The sequence below is a fragment of the Anoplopoma fimbria genome, chromosome 9 (genome assembly GCF_027596085.1).
Source record: "Anoplopoma fimbria isolate UVic2021 breed Golden Eagle Sablefish chromosome 9, Afim_UVic_2022, whole genome shotgun sequence".
In the NCBI taxonomy this organism is placed as follows: domain Eukaryota; kingdom Metazoa; phylum Chordata; class Actinopteri; order Perciformes; family Anoplopomatidae; genus Anoplopoma; species Anoplopoma fimbria.
The window spans coordinates 3,859,910-3,873,879 of NC_072457.1; the positions used below are offsets into that span (position 1 = coordinate 3,859,910).

General features: G+C 38.5%; 1 protein-coding gene across 1 annotated transcript; it reads left to right on the top strand.

Moving 5' to 3' along the window:
• The first annotated feature begins 3,171 nt into the window (after positions 1-3,171).
• LOC129095323 (small integral membrane protein 28-like) lies at positions 3,172-5,865 on the top strand. Its single transcript, XM_054603723.1, has 2 exons — positions 3,172-3,270; positions 5,443-5,865. The coding sequence occupies exons 1-2, from the start codon at positions 3,172-3,174 to the stop codon at positions 5,863-5,865; spliced, it is 522 nt and encodes a 173-aa protein (XP_054459698.1).
• The last annotated feature ends 8,105 nt before the right edge of the window (positions 5,866-13,970 follow it).

Below are 13,970 nucleotides of genomic sequence, written 5' to 3' on the forward strand. Positions count from 1 at the left end.
TCATGACAGGTCTGACTCGCTACCCATGATCCTCCTCTCCACCTCTGTATGCTCGGAACCAGCTCTCACTTTTTCTGCCCACTCAGCTCTCCGCGTGAGGAGTGACTGCTGCAGCCGTCTGCATGCCAGTAATCCTGCAGAGACAGATGTTGAACCTCACAGCTGGATTGTAGATTGTATGTCAGTCTTTGATCAGCGCTGGCATCGCCTCGATCAACATCTGGACTTCACACAGTCAAATATCTGATTGCACGGGATGTTATTTGTTTAATTAACAGAAAGATGACATTGACTGGACGTTTGGGAGAAACTAATTTAATTTACTCAAATGAATTGCAGTAGAAATATGTGGCAATGGTACTTCAGTATTTGTACTTTGAGATACTTTCACTACTGTCATTACCAACTAACACAAGTCCAAAATGACGGATGCTTCTTGTTAAATACCCTTGCACCTAAGTGACTTCCCTTCAAACACAAGCTTTTGCGACAAAGTAAGAAGAACACTTTTGTCTAAAAGATAGCCATCCAGAAAAATGTAATTTAATGTTGGAGGCCGGCAAACAGAAATGATCCCTCACTGGCTTCCCACAGAGAAACCCTGTCTATTGGCCCAGAGGAGGAATCAAACGCTTTGCGGAGAGGAGCTTTACCCCTGCACCAGCAGCAAAGATTCACCTCAATGCTGAAAAACAATGTTGGACAAAGAGCGACACATTGAATCTGGTCCTTCAACCAAAATACAATAATAATTGTATTGATTATAATAATAATTAACGGTATTCATACAGCACTTATTTAAAACAAAGTGCTTTACATGGTTTTACATTTCAGGACTGCAGTGAAGCAAATACAAGCACACAGAGATATATACAATACATATACAATATATGTAATGTATAGAAACAATACAGACAAATAAAACAGATTTTGAAAACAAGCATCTTCTTGATTCCAATAAATCAATCTGAATGATCAGAACCAGGTCAGTTCATCACCAACAGTCGTCTCCTTCCATAAAGTCAAAACGTGCAGATAAATCTCCCGTCTAATCCGTCCGATGGATATTTAATCAAAGATATACGTTTTCAGCAATTTTTCTCTCTCATGCAATATTTCAATGAGGATTAATGTAAAGAGGCTGCACGCCATCGGCTGACACCAACACACACACACACACACACACACACACACACACACACACACACACACACACACACACACACACACACACACACACACACACACACACACACACACACACACACACACACACACACACTCAGCAGATGTTTGACACCATCAGCAGATCCAACAGGTTTATTTCTAAACTCCAAACTTTTAGCCTTCGTCTGTAGGTTACAAACAGCATTATGAAGACCAGTGGTGGAATGAAGCTAAGTACATTTACTGAAGTACTTTACTTATGTACAAATTTGAGGTATTTTACTTGAGTCTTTTCTCTTTGTGCGTCTTTATACTCCACTACATCCAAGAGGGAAATATTCAACTTATGTAGAGTTATTATAGAATGTGATGTTTTGTTACAAATCAAACCACCCAAGAGTTTATACCTGAAGTGATTTGTTGATTAATCGATCTGTGATTTGTTCGGCCTCGCATGCATCTTAGTCCACGTTAGCTTTTGCCATGTTGAGAGCTGTGTGGAGGCAATCCCTCCATCACAAAACATGCTTAAAGATTTAAAACACTTTGGTCAAAATGCAAATTTACAAACACTAATGACTTCAAACTGGCTGTCAAACAGTGAGGGTGAGGTCTGTGAAACCCTTAAGTGTGTCTGAAGAGAAAGGGTTCAGACTAAAACAGGGAAGGTTGGTTTTCTTGGCCCACTTGGACACACACACACACACACACACACACACACACACACACACACACACACACACACACACACACACACACACACACACACACACACACACACACACACACACACACACAGCGCTATAATCGTCTACATCCCTTTATATTAGGCTCAGTCAAGACTTTTAGCCCCACAGCCCACATGTAGGAAACATGCAACACACATACAGAGCATTCAAATTGTGTAACATGCTGGTTTTATGTAAGTGTGTCGCACACCCACTGGGTTGACTGTTTGCAGGGCACCGAGGTAAAGAGGAGGGAGGGAGAGACGGAGAGAGAAACCATGACAGAGGGAGGAACAGAAAAAAAGGGGAAGATGGAGAAATGGAGTGTAGTCGAACAAATCAAATTCAGGAAGAAAGAAATGGCATTAAAACATCTTTAGCGTCTGTGATAAAGTATTTCAGAGACAAATATAATATTGTGCCTCGAATCTAACAGTGCTAACAGGCAGCAACCTCCTGTTTGTATAGAATAGAAGTCTATGAGAAAATGACTCTACTTCTCTCTTGATTTATTCCCTCAGTAAACATTGTAAACATGAGTTTATGGTCTCAATCTCTAGTTTCAAGTCTTCTTCAATACAGCATGATGTTCATTTAGTAAATTATGCTCCATTTAGAGTCAAACAGACCATAAAGCAGGGGATGCTTTAGGGGCGGGGCACTGATTGACAGGTAGCTACCAGAGATTTTTCCTCGATTGTGTTTGTTCCACTTGCCTGCAATCTGATCTGAAGAGGAGCCTTCGGCCTTTTTCAGTCACCTAGCTTCACTGGCACACACACACACACACACACACACACACACACACACACACACACACACACACACACACACACACACACACACACACACACACACACACACACACACACACACACACACTCTCTCTATGATATAGGGCAGCTGCACGGCTCTAAATCCCATCATTGGCCTGAATCCTGTTGCTCTGCTGCTGCATGTGTCGGCATGTGACCAGCTGCTTAGCCAGTGACCCCCCCCCCCCCCCACACACACACACACACACACACACACACACACACACACACACCCATCAACCCTCCCCATCTCACCCTCGACTCCCATCACCCTCCCCTCCCTTCCTCACCAACAACCCTACCCTACACTCTCTGCTCTGTTTAAACCACTGGACGAACAACTGGATGCTTTAGTTGATCACCATCTATTTACCCTGCAGACACACATTTCTCCATCCATCCATCCATCCATCCATCCATCCATCCTCCGTCACCTCCATCACCTCCGTCACCTGAGCATCATGCGGGTGCTTCTGGAGAGCAGCTGGATGAGGTTCGGACCGGCAGGCAGAGGCTCGTACGACTGGGTGACAGGATCACCTTCAAAGCAGGAGAGGCAGGTGTGTAAAGTCCAACAGCGTAACTCTGAGAGAACATATTTACCTCTCGTCCTTAATTTGTACATAAAAGTATATTGATTTTAAAATTAAAGGCTAAAAATGTCACTTTCACAATGTATTTCTGCTCGTTTCAGGACTTTATTTAAACTTCATGATGAAACATTTAAACCCAAGACACATTTTACTTTTTACTTTATGTCATAATGAAATATTCTGCTTTATTTTATACACGCATGAAATATCTGATATATTTGGAGAGGGCCTAGAATAACATGCTGTGAGTTTAAGTGATGCTTGGCTGTGTGCTGTGTTTGTAAAGGTTGAGGAGGAGAAGAGAGTCTTACTTTTAAAATAAAATGTGAATCTGGACTAAAATCTGTTAAATCTCAAGTTTGAAGCGTGTTTTAAAAAGAGAACAGACAAGTAGCCAAAGGCGATCAGGTGAAGTCTTCTAAACGATTGTGCTTTTTATGTGTTTTTGTTTGTGTGATACATATTGTGCAAAAGTTCTTTCATTTGACGGCAGTGGTGGAAAGAAGCTAAATACATTCACTCAAGTACTGTGTGCTTAAGTAGAATTACACAAAATGTATTTGGACTTTTATTTGAATTTTAACATTTTATGCTAGTGCTACTACTACTTTGCTTAAAAAACATACACAATTATAAAACATACAAAACTTTTTCGATTTTTTCTTTCATTTACCTTCAAAACCGCTCAAATAATTTCAAATCTCTAAATAACTGTTTAAGGCCAAAAGATGTGAAATCATCCGTATTTCACAAAAAGTGTTTTTTGTATCTTTTTCTTTCCTTCCCCATTAATCTAAATTATATTCTAATCTTATTTTACTCAATATAATTCACTTACTCCTATAAAATGAACATTAAATAAATAAGTTAATGAATGTGTTTCATTTACTTCACTTAATTTACTTTCAAGGAAAAGTCTAATATAATTATGCTAATCATAATAATGATTATTAATCACAGATGTCAAACAAAATTAAACAGATTTTTCCATTTGTAAACATCTATGGCATGCACAGTAAATACAGTAACAAGTCAAGTTGAAACAGAAAATATATGAAATGTTTCTCTTCTTTTCCTAAATATTATATACATTTGGGACATTGACATAAAAATAAATTATTAAGATAAATATAACATCTGACTCCGTGTGGCAGAATGAGATTTTAACAGCTGATATATTGACTCTTTCTTTTATTCATTAAAGTTTGTAATGTACCATCATTTAAATACTTTGCAGTATAACACATCTATTCATTCTCACTTCACTCTTGAAAACAGAATTTTAAAATATTCTTAAAAAAAACTGACAATCCATGAGAGTTTTGGAGTCTAAAAAGGTTTAAACATACTGATGTAAGGCCTCTGATGTCTTAACATTTCAGACAAGGAAAACTGTAATGGTGTTAAAATAAGAATTCTTCATATTTCTTTCTTTCTTTTTCCCCTTGAGATTAATTTCAGACTCATATTAAGTGTCAGACTTTCAGGATAGTAACTCTCTGTACCAACGGATGGCCGAGTCCCACTCAGACAGATTGAGAATTAAAACTGTATAGAGGACCGGAGTCTGCAGGGTGCTGGATCATCCAGTCAACATTCACTAATTGCTAGAAAAACTGAGACAGTGGGGTCAATTTGGGACGTTCTGAGCGGATCTCATCAGCAGCACCGCCACATGTTGATCTCTCAAAGCTCACAGAAAAGGGTTCAGGATGGCCCTTCTTGTCTGGGTCAGACTTTGGGAGAGCTTGTAATGCGAGATGATGAGCAGCGCTGCAATTTTACAGCTGAGGATCACTTCTAATCTGTAACACGTTTCGTTTTAATGGGAACCAAAGATTATGAGTCAATCTGGTGCCGCAAATGTTGCAAAACCCACTTAATATTGTACTTTTGGTGCAGATACTTGCAATTTGTTTCTGTTCACAAAGAAGTTGATGGGTAAAATATCATGGTCAAAACTAAAAACATGTCTTTTAAGAAAGGAGATGCACTTATGACTTCTGGTGACTAGTAGTTCTCTTGAATACCTATGTTGAATACACTTATTGTAAGTTGCTTTGGATAAAAGCGTCTGCTAAATGACTGTAATGTAATAATGTAATGTCTTTAACTGAACTCTTCCTCGTTGCTCTCCAGGGCTACATCTGGAATGAGTTGGAGCTGGGAGATGACCGACAGACGGAGCTGGTCCTCTACGTCGTCCTCCCGGTTGTCTCAGTCCTCCTGCTGGTTCTACTGGTCGCTCTGGTTTACCGCCGGTGCTCCAGCAGCAAACTGAGCCTGGCCAACATCATCACTCTGGACCTCCAGGACGCGGAGGCCAACGCTGAGTTCCTCTCCTCCCTGACGGGGAACGCAGAGCGCCACACCAGCACCAGCTCCGATGGATCCGACGGAGTCTTCGTCATGGTCTACCTGCCTCCGCCCTACGAGGAAACGCTCTCCAAGATCAGCCGTGCTGCCAGCCTCACCAGCTCCAGAGACGTGGAGTCGATGAAGATAGAAGACCTGGAGGCCAAGCTGTGTCCAGAGCTGAAGGCCAGCGGACAATATGTGTGATAATGCTGCCATGTAAAAAGACATTAAAACTCCAACATTTTGGTGTTTTTATAGCTTTTCTGTCTGTGTTCTTACTGTGTGTAAATATCAATCAACTCTACAGCTCGTTTAAGACTTTTATTAGCTCGTGCTTTTGGTTTTGTTGCACCTTTACTGTCTGGTTCAATCCAAGCGATCTCATCAACCTCGTTTCCAGCTGCAGCAGACAGATGCTTTCCCGATAAACCCACTGTACTGCTAACAGCAGACGGGCACATTTATAGACTAGCCGGTGAAGAAAGTGGAACATCTAGCATCTGAAGAGACAGTTATTTATCTCCGGATTGTTTTGGAGTTCTTCTGCCATTCAGTGTCCAAACATCAATAAATGCAGTTTTAATGGAGTCACATTTAGCATTTTACCGTTACTTCATAAATAACAAGTACATTTTGTGATATTAGCAAAATTACTGTAAATATGTTAATGTTTATAAAGTCCTCATCAGCATTGTTTGGTTTCAGATGGTAAAGCTCACGTCAATGGGAGTGTCACTGGTTTTGAAGTTATCTCACAGCAAACCAAAGTATACAACAAATTGAATTGTTTATATTATGGTGGAAAGTCATGTTTTTTATGTGATTTCAATTCATCCACTGGGGATCATTAATGTCTGAACCAAATTTTATGGGAATCCATCCATCAGTAGGAGAGACATTAAGGGAAAAAACCTCAATCAACCTCATGGTGGCGCAAGAGGAGAAAGTCAGAGGGTGACTACAGTCAGTAGGATTCATCAGCCAATTAGCCAAATTTGTCAATAAAGAAAAAGTTAAGCAATCACCAAAATTATTTTGATTCATCCTTTGGGCACCATGAATATCTGTACCAAAATGTCATTCCAATCCATCAAATTGTATTCAAATTATTTCAGTAAAAGCCTAAAACTGTGGCACTAGAGGAAATGTCCAGTGATCACCAGAGTCAGTAGGATTCATCCACTGGGGATCATGAATGTCTGAATCAATCCATCTGTTGATATTTCATTCAGTTTTTGTTCAGAGATAGTGATTGTTTGTTCAGTGACACAGTAACAGAGTAAAGTCTGACCTCTAGTGGTGACAAGTCAGAACAACAACAACAAGAATATAACTCCAGCAGTATTATGGGCTGTTTGAATCCTTTGTGATTCACTGTAGAAAAGTTGCTCTGGTGTCGTTAGAGGACAAACATGTCTGTGTCAAAAACAGCCATCAAAATATTATATATTCATATAATTTCCACTTTCACTGTGATAAATCTTTCAACAAACATCAGTACTGATCATAACTACTAAGTGTTTGTTTTTCGGGGGTATTTTAACCCTTTAAATGCCAGTCAGTTTTTTTGTTATTAAAAACATATATAAAAATGAATTTGTTTCCATTTACTAAATTCATTTTTAAAGGGGATTTTTAGAGGCTGGGATATGAACATGATTAGCAACAACATTCATTTCGTTGCATTGTTATTTTTTCGTTCAAACTTATTAAAGAAGCTGAGGTTGAACTTTCAAAAAACATCTCACAACCTTCCCAAATGTTATGCATATGCATTAACTGCAATTTACAGACAAAAATGATCATATATATTGAACATCAATCATGTTACTCAGGAAAGATGCTTCTCTTTCCTTGAGTTTAGGTTCGAGATTTTTTGATAATGCTGCTGTTTCTTTATTTTTAAATTGTTATCACATTAGGACCTGTATGGAAATGATTAGGTATATGTCTTCCTTTTTTCTTCTCTGCGAAGGCAGTTCAGGGTTTTTTAAACTTTCTGTAATCACGGATTTAGTCCCCTATATGAAAGGTTTTAATGTTCTCATCAAAATCAGCTGCCTGTTCTCCTCATCATGACTTTGACATGACTGTTTATTAAAATGAGAAAATGGCTGTATTTTCATCATTTTGTCATAAAAAAACGTGTGGAGATATTGGGTAGGACGATGTTGCAGTTGTTGTTGTTTAACTCATAGGGAAAGTTTCAAAGAAAATATAGATAACACTGAAGAATCTTTCTTTTCCATTAAATTAAACATAAGATTCAGCCACCCTCACAACTCCAATAACTTTTGTACAGTTCCTTACGTCCATGACTTTAAATAGATATATATATAGGACTTCACCTTCATATTAAGTAATCATTTCTACAGTGCAATTCAAAGCCTTTCAATGATCTTTAATGACATGCGCATTTTGGAGGAAATTCCTTCATCAGTACACATTGTGTTGCTATTTTCTACAACAAAGGTGCAGACAGTATTGGATACACATTCTGCTTCACTCTATTAGTGTCATATATTACCACTCATTAAGGGAAGGGGAATCCCTCCAGTGATAGTTACGACACTAAATGAATTAGGGTTGGACACATTCGTTGAAGTAGGCAGGGGTAATAGTTTCACACTCCTCCTCCTTCAAGATGAGCCTGACCCTGCAAATAAACAGAGGAGATGTTAATATTGGTCACTATTGATGTCATGATTTAATGGTAATTAATTCAGAATTGATTGTACTTGAAAGGCAGATTACCAAAAAAGAAAAGAACCAGCAAAAGTAAACTAGATTTTTTATTTTGTCAGCGCATTAGATTCTTTGATTGCTGTCAGGGTGTTATGATAATTACAACAAATATATAAAATACTTTTTCTAAAATACTTTACCCACCATTGCATTATCCTGCTGTGGTAGGCCGACCCAAAACCGTGTTCACTGTGGAAATATTCACATTAGAAATTCAGTTCAGTCATTCACAGCATTCTGTTGAGCCATGGTAGAAATGATTCCAGCAGCACATTTTCTGACTGAGCTTCTTTGTAAATGTTTTTTTTTAGCCTGGTGGGCTTTATGTGATGAATACTTAAATTCAACCTCCACTCAGAAATGTGTTTTTCTAATTGTTCCTTGAATGGAATGTTCGACCTTCACTGTGCAGAATGATGCATGTGAAGAGTTTAACACCAGAATACTGTTTTCATTCATCGTCTAAAGTGGCTGCATGAAAGTAAAAGTACTCATTGTGCACAATAATGTTCTCTTTCAGTGCTTTACTATTAAATATATATGATGTTTCTGGATTAATATTACTGCTGCATTCATGTGTGTGTCGTCTATTACCACTGTCGATGTTTTTAACTCCTTCATTACATTACATTACATTACATTACAGTCATTTAGCAGACGCTTTTATCCAAAGCGACTTACAGTCAGTAGTATATTACATATCATTCACCCATTCACACACTGATGACAGGCTACCATGCAAGGTGCCACCATCAGACTCTAACTAACATTCATGCAACATCCAGTCCACACCGATGGCAAGCCTTCAGGAGCAACTTGGGGTTAAGTGTCTTGCCCTTCATATACTGTTGTTTAGTTTAATCTACATAAATGCATCATATTCTATAAGATCATCATGTTTGTAGCGTCACTGTCCTGTGAAAACCTCGTATCTCTAAAAAGAAAAACAGCTTTGTGACGATGCATTTTCCAGCTGATCCAAGAGGATTTTTAAAGAGTTTATTTATCTGAAGAAGTAGGAGAATTTTCTCAAACACATAAAGGAAACATTTCATTATTCAGTTTATCACAAACATTCAACATCAACACATCTGGAGATACGAGGTTTTCACTGGACAGGAAGGAGATGAAAAACTGTAATATGTAAAGTAACTAAAGCTGTCAGACAAATGTAAAACTAAAATACAATATTTACCTTTGAGATGAAGTGGAGTAAGTATAAAGTTGCATAAATATTCAAGTATTACAAGAACCTTGAATTTTTAATTAAAGATACTTTGAGGAACTTTAAACTGTTTATAAACAGTCTTCTTATTCTTCTATATGACATAAATACAACAAGACCATCAGCAAGTAGATTGGTTATTTCAATAATCTAAATATCTATGTATAAATTAAAGTTCCTCATAGTAGCTTTAACTACAGTACTTGAGTAAATATACTAAGTTTCATTACACCTGTCTCAGTGTCAGGGTTAAAGATGTTGATTTTTTATCAACTCATTTAATATTTTCTGGCAAAACAGATAAAAAAAAAAAGAATAAGTTTAACTTATACAATATTCTGAAGGGAAATCTAAAAGAGAGCAAAGATATGAATCAGATGCAATTGTCCTTGAGGTTATTGTAACCAAAACAGATGTTATCAGAGGTTGTCTGACGTTTGATGCATGGCACACTATGAAGAAACCTAAAAAATAAACTTACATGAGATCGGTGCTGATCTTCGAGACGCACTCTAAGTCATCACTTATGTTGTCATCAATGAAGTCTGGAAAGAAAACAAGACTGCTTTAAGGCAAAGAGGCAAATTAAAAAATGTTGTAACTTGAGTATAAAACTGTTCAGCTTCTCCTTGACATGCAGATGTACAAACAATCACAAACTGGACTCACCGTTGCAGGCCATGTTGCAGATGTTGGCCGACGGAGTTATGCCGTCCCTGCAGACCAGGTGATCGCTGAGCTGGAAAAGGCCGTAGCCCCTCCACTTGCGGGTGTTGGATTCTCTGGCCTCGGCCGAGCCAGACGAGCTGGACGACCCGCCATCACTGTCGCGGTTCTTCTTCTCCCAGCTGTGGTCTTCCCTCGAGGAGTCAGCGGTCAGCAGAATTACCGAGCTGGTGTTGAAACCCGCCAGCTCCACATGACAGACAACTGAAGGCGAGGGGCGAGAAGAGAGAAACACATTTTTACGAACTCCTGGGGCAACCTTTAAATTTGTTGTGAATATGCTTGATCCCCAGAGGACGATCCCCCAATGACTTTCTAACCCCTTAAATTTTCCTCCAGCGCAATCAGCCCGAAAACTTGCAAACAAGAAATGTCAAAATCTAACAGGTGGATTGCCACACAGTTTTACTGAACACATGTATCATCCCCAGAGGATGAACCCAATGCATTTTGGGCACAATGTGAAATTTACTCTAATGCACTTTAATGCCATACCTCATGACAACATTTAATCTAAACAACCTCTTAAAGGATAATGTTGTTGATATTCTGTATTATTAATGCAAGCAAATACCGTGTGCAGACCCAAACAAGTATTGTGTGTGTGTGTGTGCTTTAGTGTGTGTTTCCAAATCCGGATCCATCTTAGTCCTCTGTTCCATAGAGACGGCATGTTAGAGCCGTTGAAAAGCAATCGCAATGCTCTCAAACTCGGATCTTTCCTCTTTAAACTGGGACAGTTTGTTTTGTAATTTTCAGATTTTTGGTCCAAATAATTCATGCAAAATGTTGTTCGTAGTTTCTATTTGATGATTGATGCCCTTTGGTTTCTATGTTCAGGTTTAAGTTTTCTTTCTATTTTCTTTTTTATTAATTGAAAAAGCAGTCACATTCAATTTTTTACTGTCTAGACTAAGGGTGGAAAAAATGACACCCATACATATATGTTTACACAGTATACACTTCCATCTGCATATATAGATGTATACATTTATACTTATGTGAATCCACACAAGTATAAAGGTGTATATGCATACATTCTTTTTTATACTTTTTCCCAAAAAAGTATTGAGAAGCAATAAACAAATCTGCAATTTTTCATCCATTTCTTACTTGCAGTTAACTAAATATTAAACATGTATTTATTTTCAGAGCCCTTAATAGTTGGCCTCAGTGTTTCTAATGTAAAAGTAACAAACAGCACTTACTCTTGGCCACAAAGGTCGGAGGCAGCACATGCTGCTTCACGATGTCCGGCAGGTTGTTAAACGCCCTGAACAGCTCACATTTGGTCACAAGTCTCGCCTCAGCCAGACTGCAGCCCAGCACCGACAACAGAAACACCACGAGTACCTTCATGTTGACTCTCTGAACACACAGTTACGCATAATATATATATATATATATATATATATATATATGTACACTATCTGCAGATCCAGAGGTGGCGAATCACAGAGAAGCTGCATCTATTGTTTATTGTTCTCCTCAGATAAAGGTTCCTCCCTTGACGCCTTGGAACAATTGGTTCATGGAAAACACAATGTTGCTCCAGTTAGCTTTGGGTGTCTGCGTTCTATAGAGGTCGGGGTGGGGGGTAAATTATCCGTCTACCTGAAAACATCTTTTCTCATTTACAGGTCACGCCTTCGTGTTGTTGAATAGACTCAGGCCCTGAGACTATAAACCAGATAAGGTGAGAACGCTTATCTTCTCACGTCATCGCAAGACATTTATAATTTCAGAGGATCGGATGTCGGCAGTGTGACGGTGGAGAATACACACAGTGTGAGTTGAATGTGAGGACATTAGTTTTCTGAGCACAGATATCATGTTAATCCTAAGAATAGGAAGAAGCAATACGGAGAAAAGCATAACAGCAACATGAAAGGTGAACAGGAGAACACGAAGTGTCAGTTTCAGTAGTTTTTTGAACTATTTTTAATCTTTGTTGCAGTTTTTCACAGAAGGAAAATGGACACGAGTTCAAGTTTTTCCCACATGAGAACCAAAATAGTAATGCCCACGACCCACCAAACTGCACCCTGAATTAGATTAACAACACAAAATACAAAGAAAACAAATACAAAAGAACAAGTTCTGAAAAGGTCTCCATATTTTGTTTTTCAAGGATTTTCAAGGAGCTTTTAAGGGAGAATCTAATTTCCTAAACTTTGATACACTGTAGAACCTCTTTAATTCATCTATCATGAGTGGAGGACGAAACAAGTGTCCACTTTAAAAGGACGAGACGCCTTTGCATTTGTAAAGGACAGTTTGCTTCGGGTAGAATATCATCAGAATGGGTTATGATAGATGATCGTGTTGCAGCCGCCCTGCAGAGTGTAAAATATTTTAGTCCAACCGTCTAGTAGCCTGGAGCGGGAACGTAACATACACACGAGGTTAGCAGGTGAGTGTTTACAACTATTTATTACAGCTGTCACTAACATTGGGTTCATCTTTGCTAATCCAGCGTTGGTAAAGTGGATTTAATGCAGAATATCTAACTGTAGCGAGCCATGCACAAATTGAATTTAACTAGTTAGAGTGAGAAGAATTCAAAGAGTCAAATTAGACGATGAATAGATGAGACAATGCGTTTTAGTTTAGGATTAAGAGTTGCTTTTCTAAAACTTTTAATACTAAAGGTGTTACTGTAGTTATCAAGGCTGATAAAATAATAACCGGTTGGGTGTAAAGGATTTATTTCACAGCAGAGAAAAGGGAAAGAAAGTGACTGAGTGTCTGTGCCTCAGTGTCTGGGCACAGACACTCAGTACAGATAGAAGCTATTGTCAAAGTTTGGAATCAGCTGTTATTGATGTTTTTTCTTCTTTCCTTCAATAATGGCTATTTTAAAACCTGTACTATTGTAAACCAACTGTATTTACAAATGAAATAGTTTTGGCCCCAAAAGAAGAAGATTAAATGATTCAAACTTCCATTGTCCCCTTTAGTGTTTCATTACAGGAGTGAATACTGTTGGATGACTGATGTTGAATTTGTTTTCCAGTTCAGAAAAGGGACCCTCGGTCATTATTGAACGGCGCAAAAAGGCTCTAAATATTGAGTTTGTCTGTTTTTCTTCGGGTCCTCTGCAGTCTTCTCAAAGGTTAGATTGTAGAGATTAACTGTGATATGTTCAGCTGATATTCCAACCCCAGACTAACCTTTTAGCCTGTTAACTACAGGGGGTATAGGCTGCTTTTTTGTGACTCTGAAACAGGAAACTGTTCCTACTTACATTTGCACACATTTTAATGCTAAGTGTAACTGGTTTTAAAAAAAACTTAAACAAATAAAAGGTTAAACAAATAATATATATATAATGTAAGCTAATTAAATAACATTACGTTAAGGTCCTGTGTGTAGGATCTGGCGTCATCTAGTGGTGAGGATGCAGATCGCAACTTCTCCCGTGTGCCAAGAGTTTAGGAGAGCTCAAATGGCCCTATCCAGAACCAGTTAATGTTAGAGGTAATTTGGAGAATAGCGGAGACAGTGTGATTTGGTTTTTTTCCGGCCCTGGAGACCAACTTGCTTTGACTTGGTTTGTCCGTTCTAGGTAACTGTAGAAACATGGCAGCAGAATCTGTGGAGAGTAAAAGCT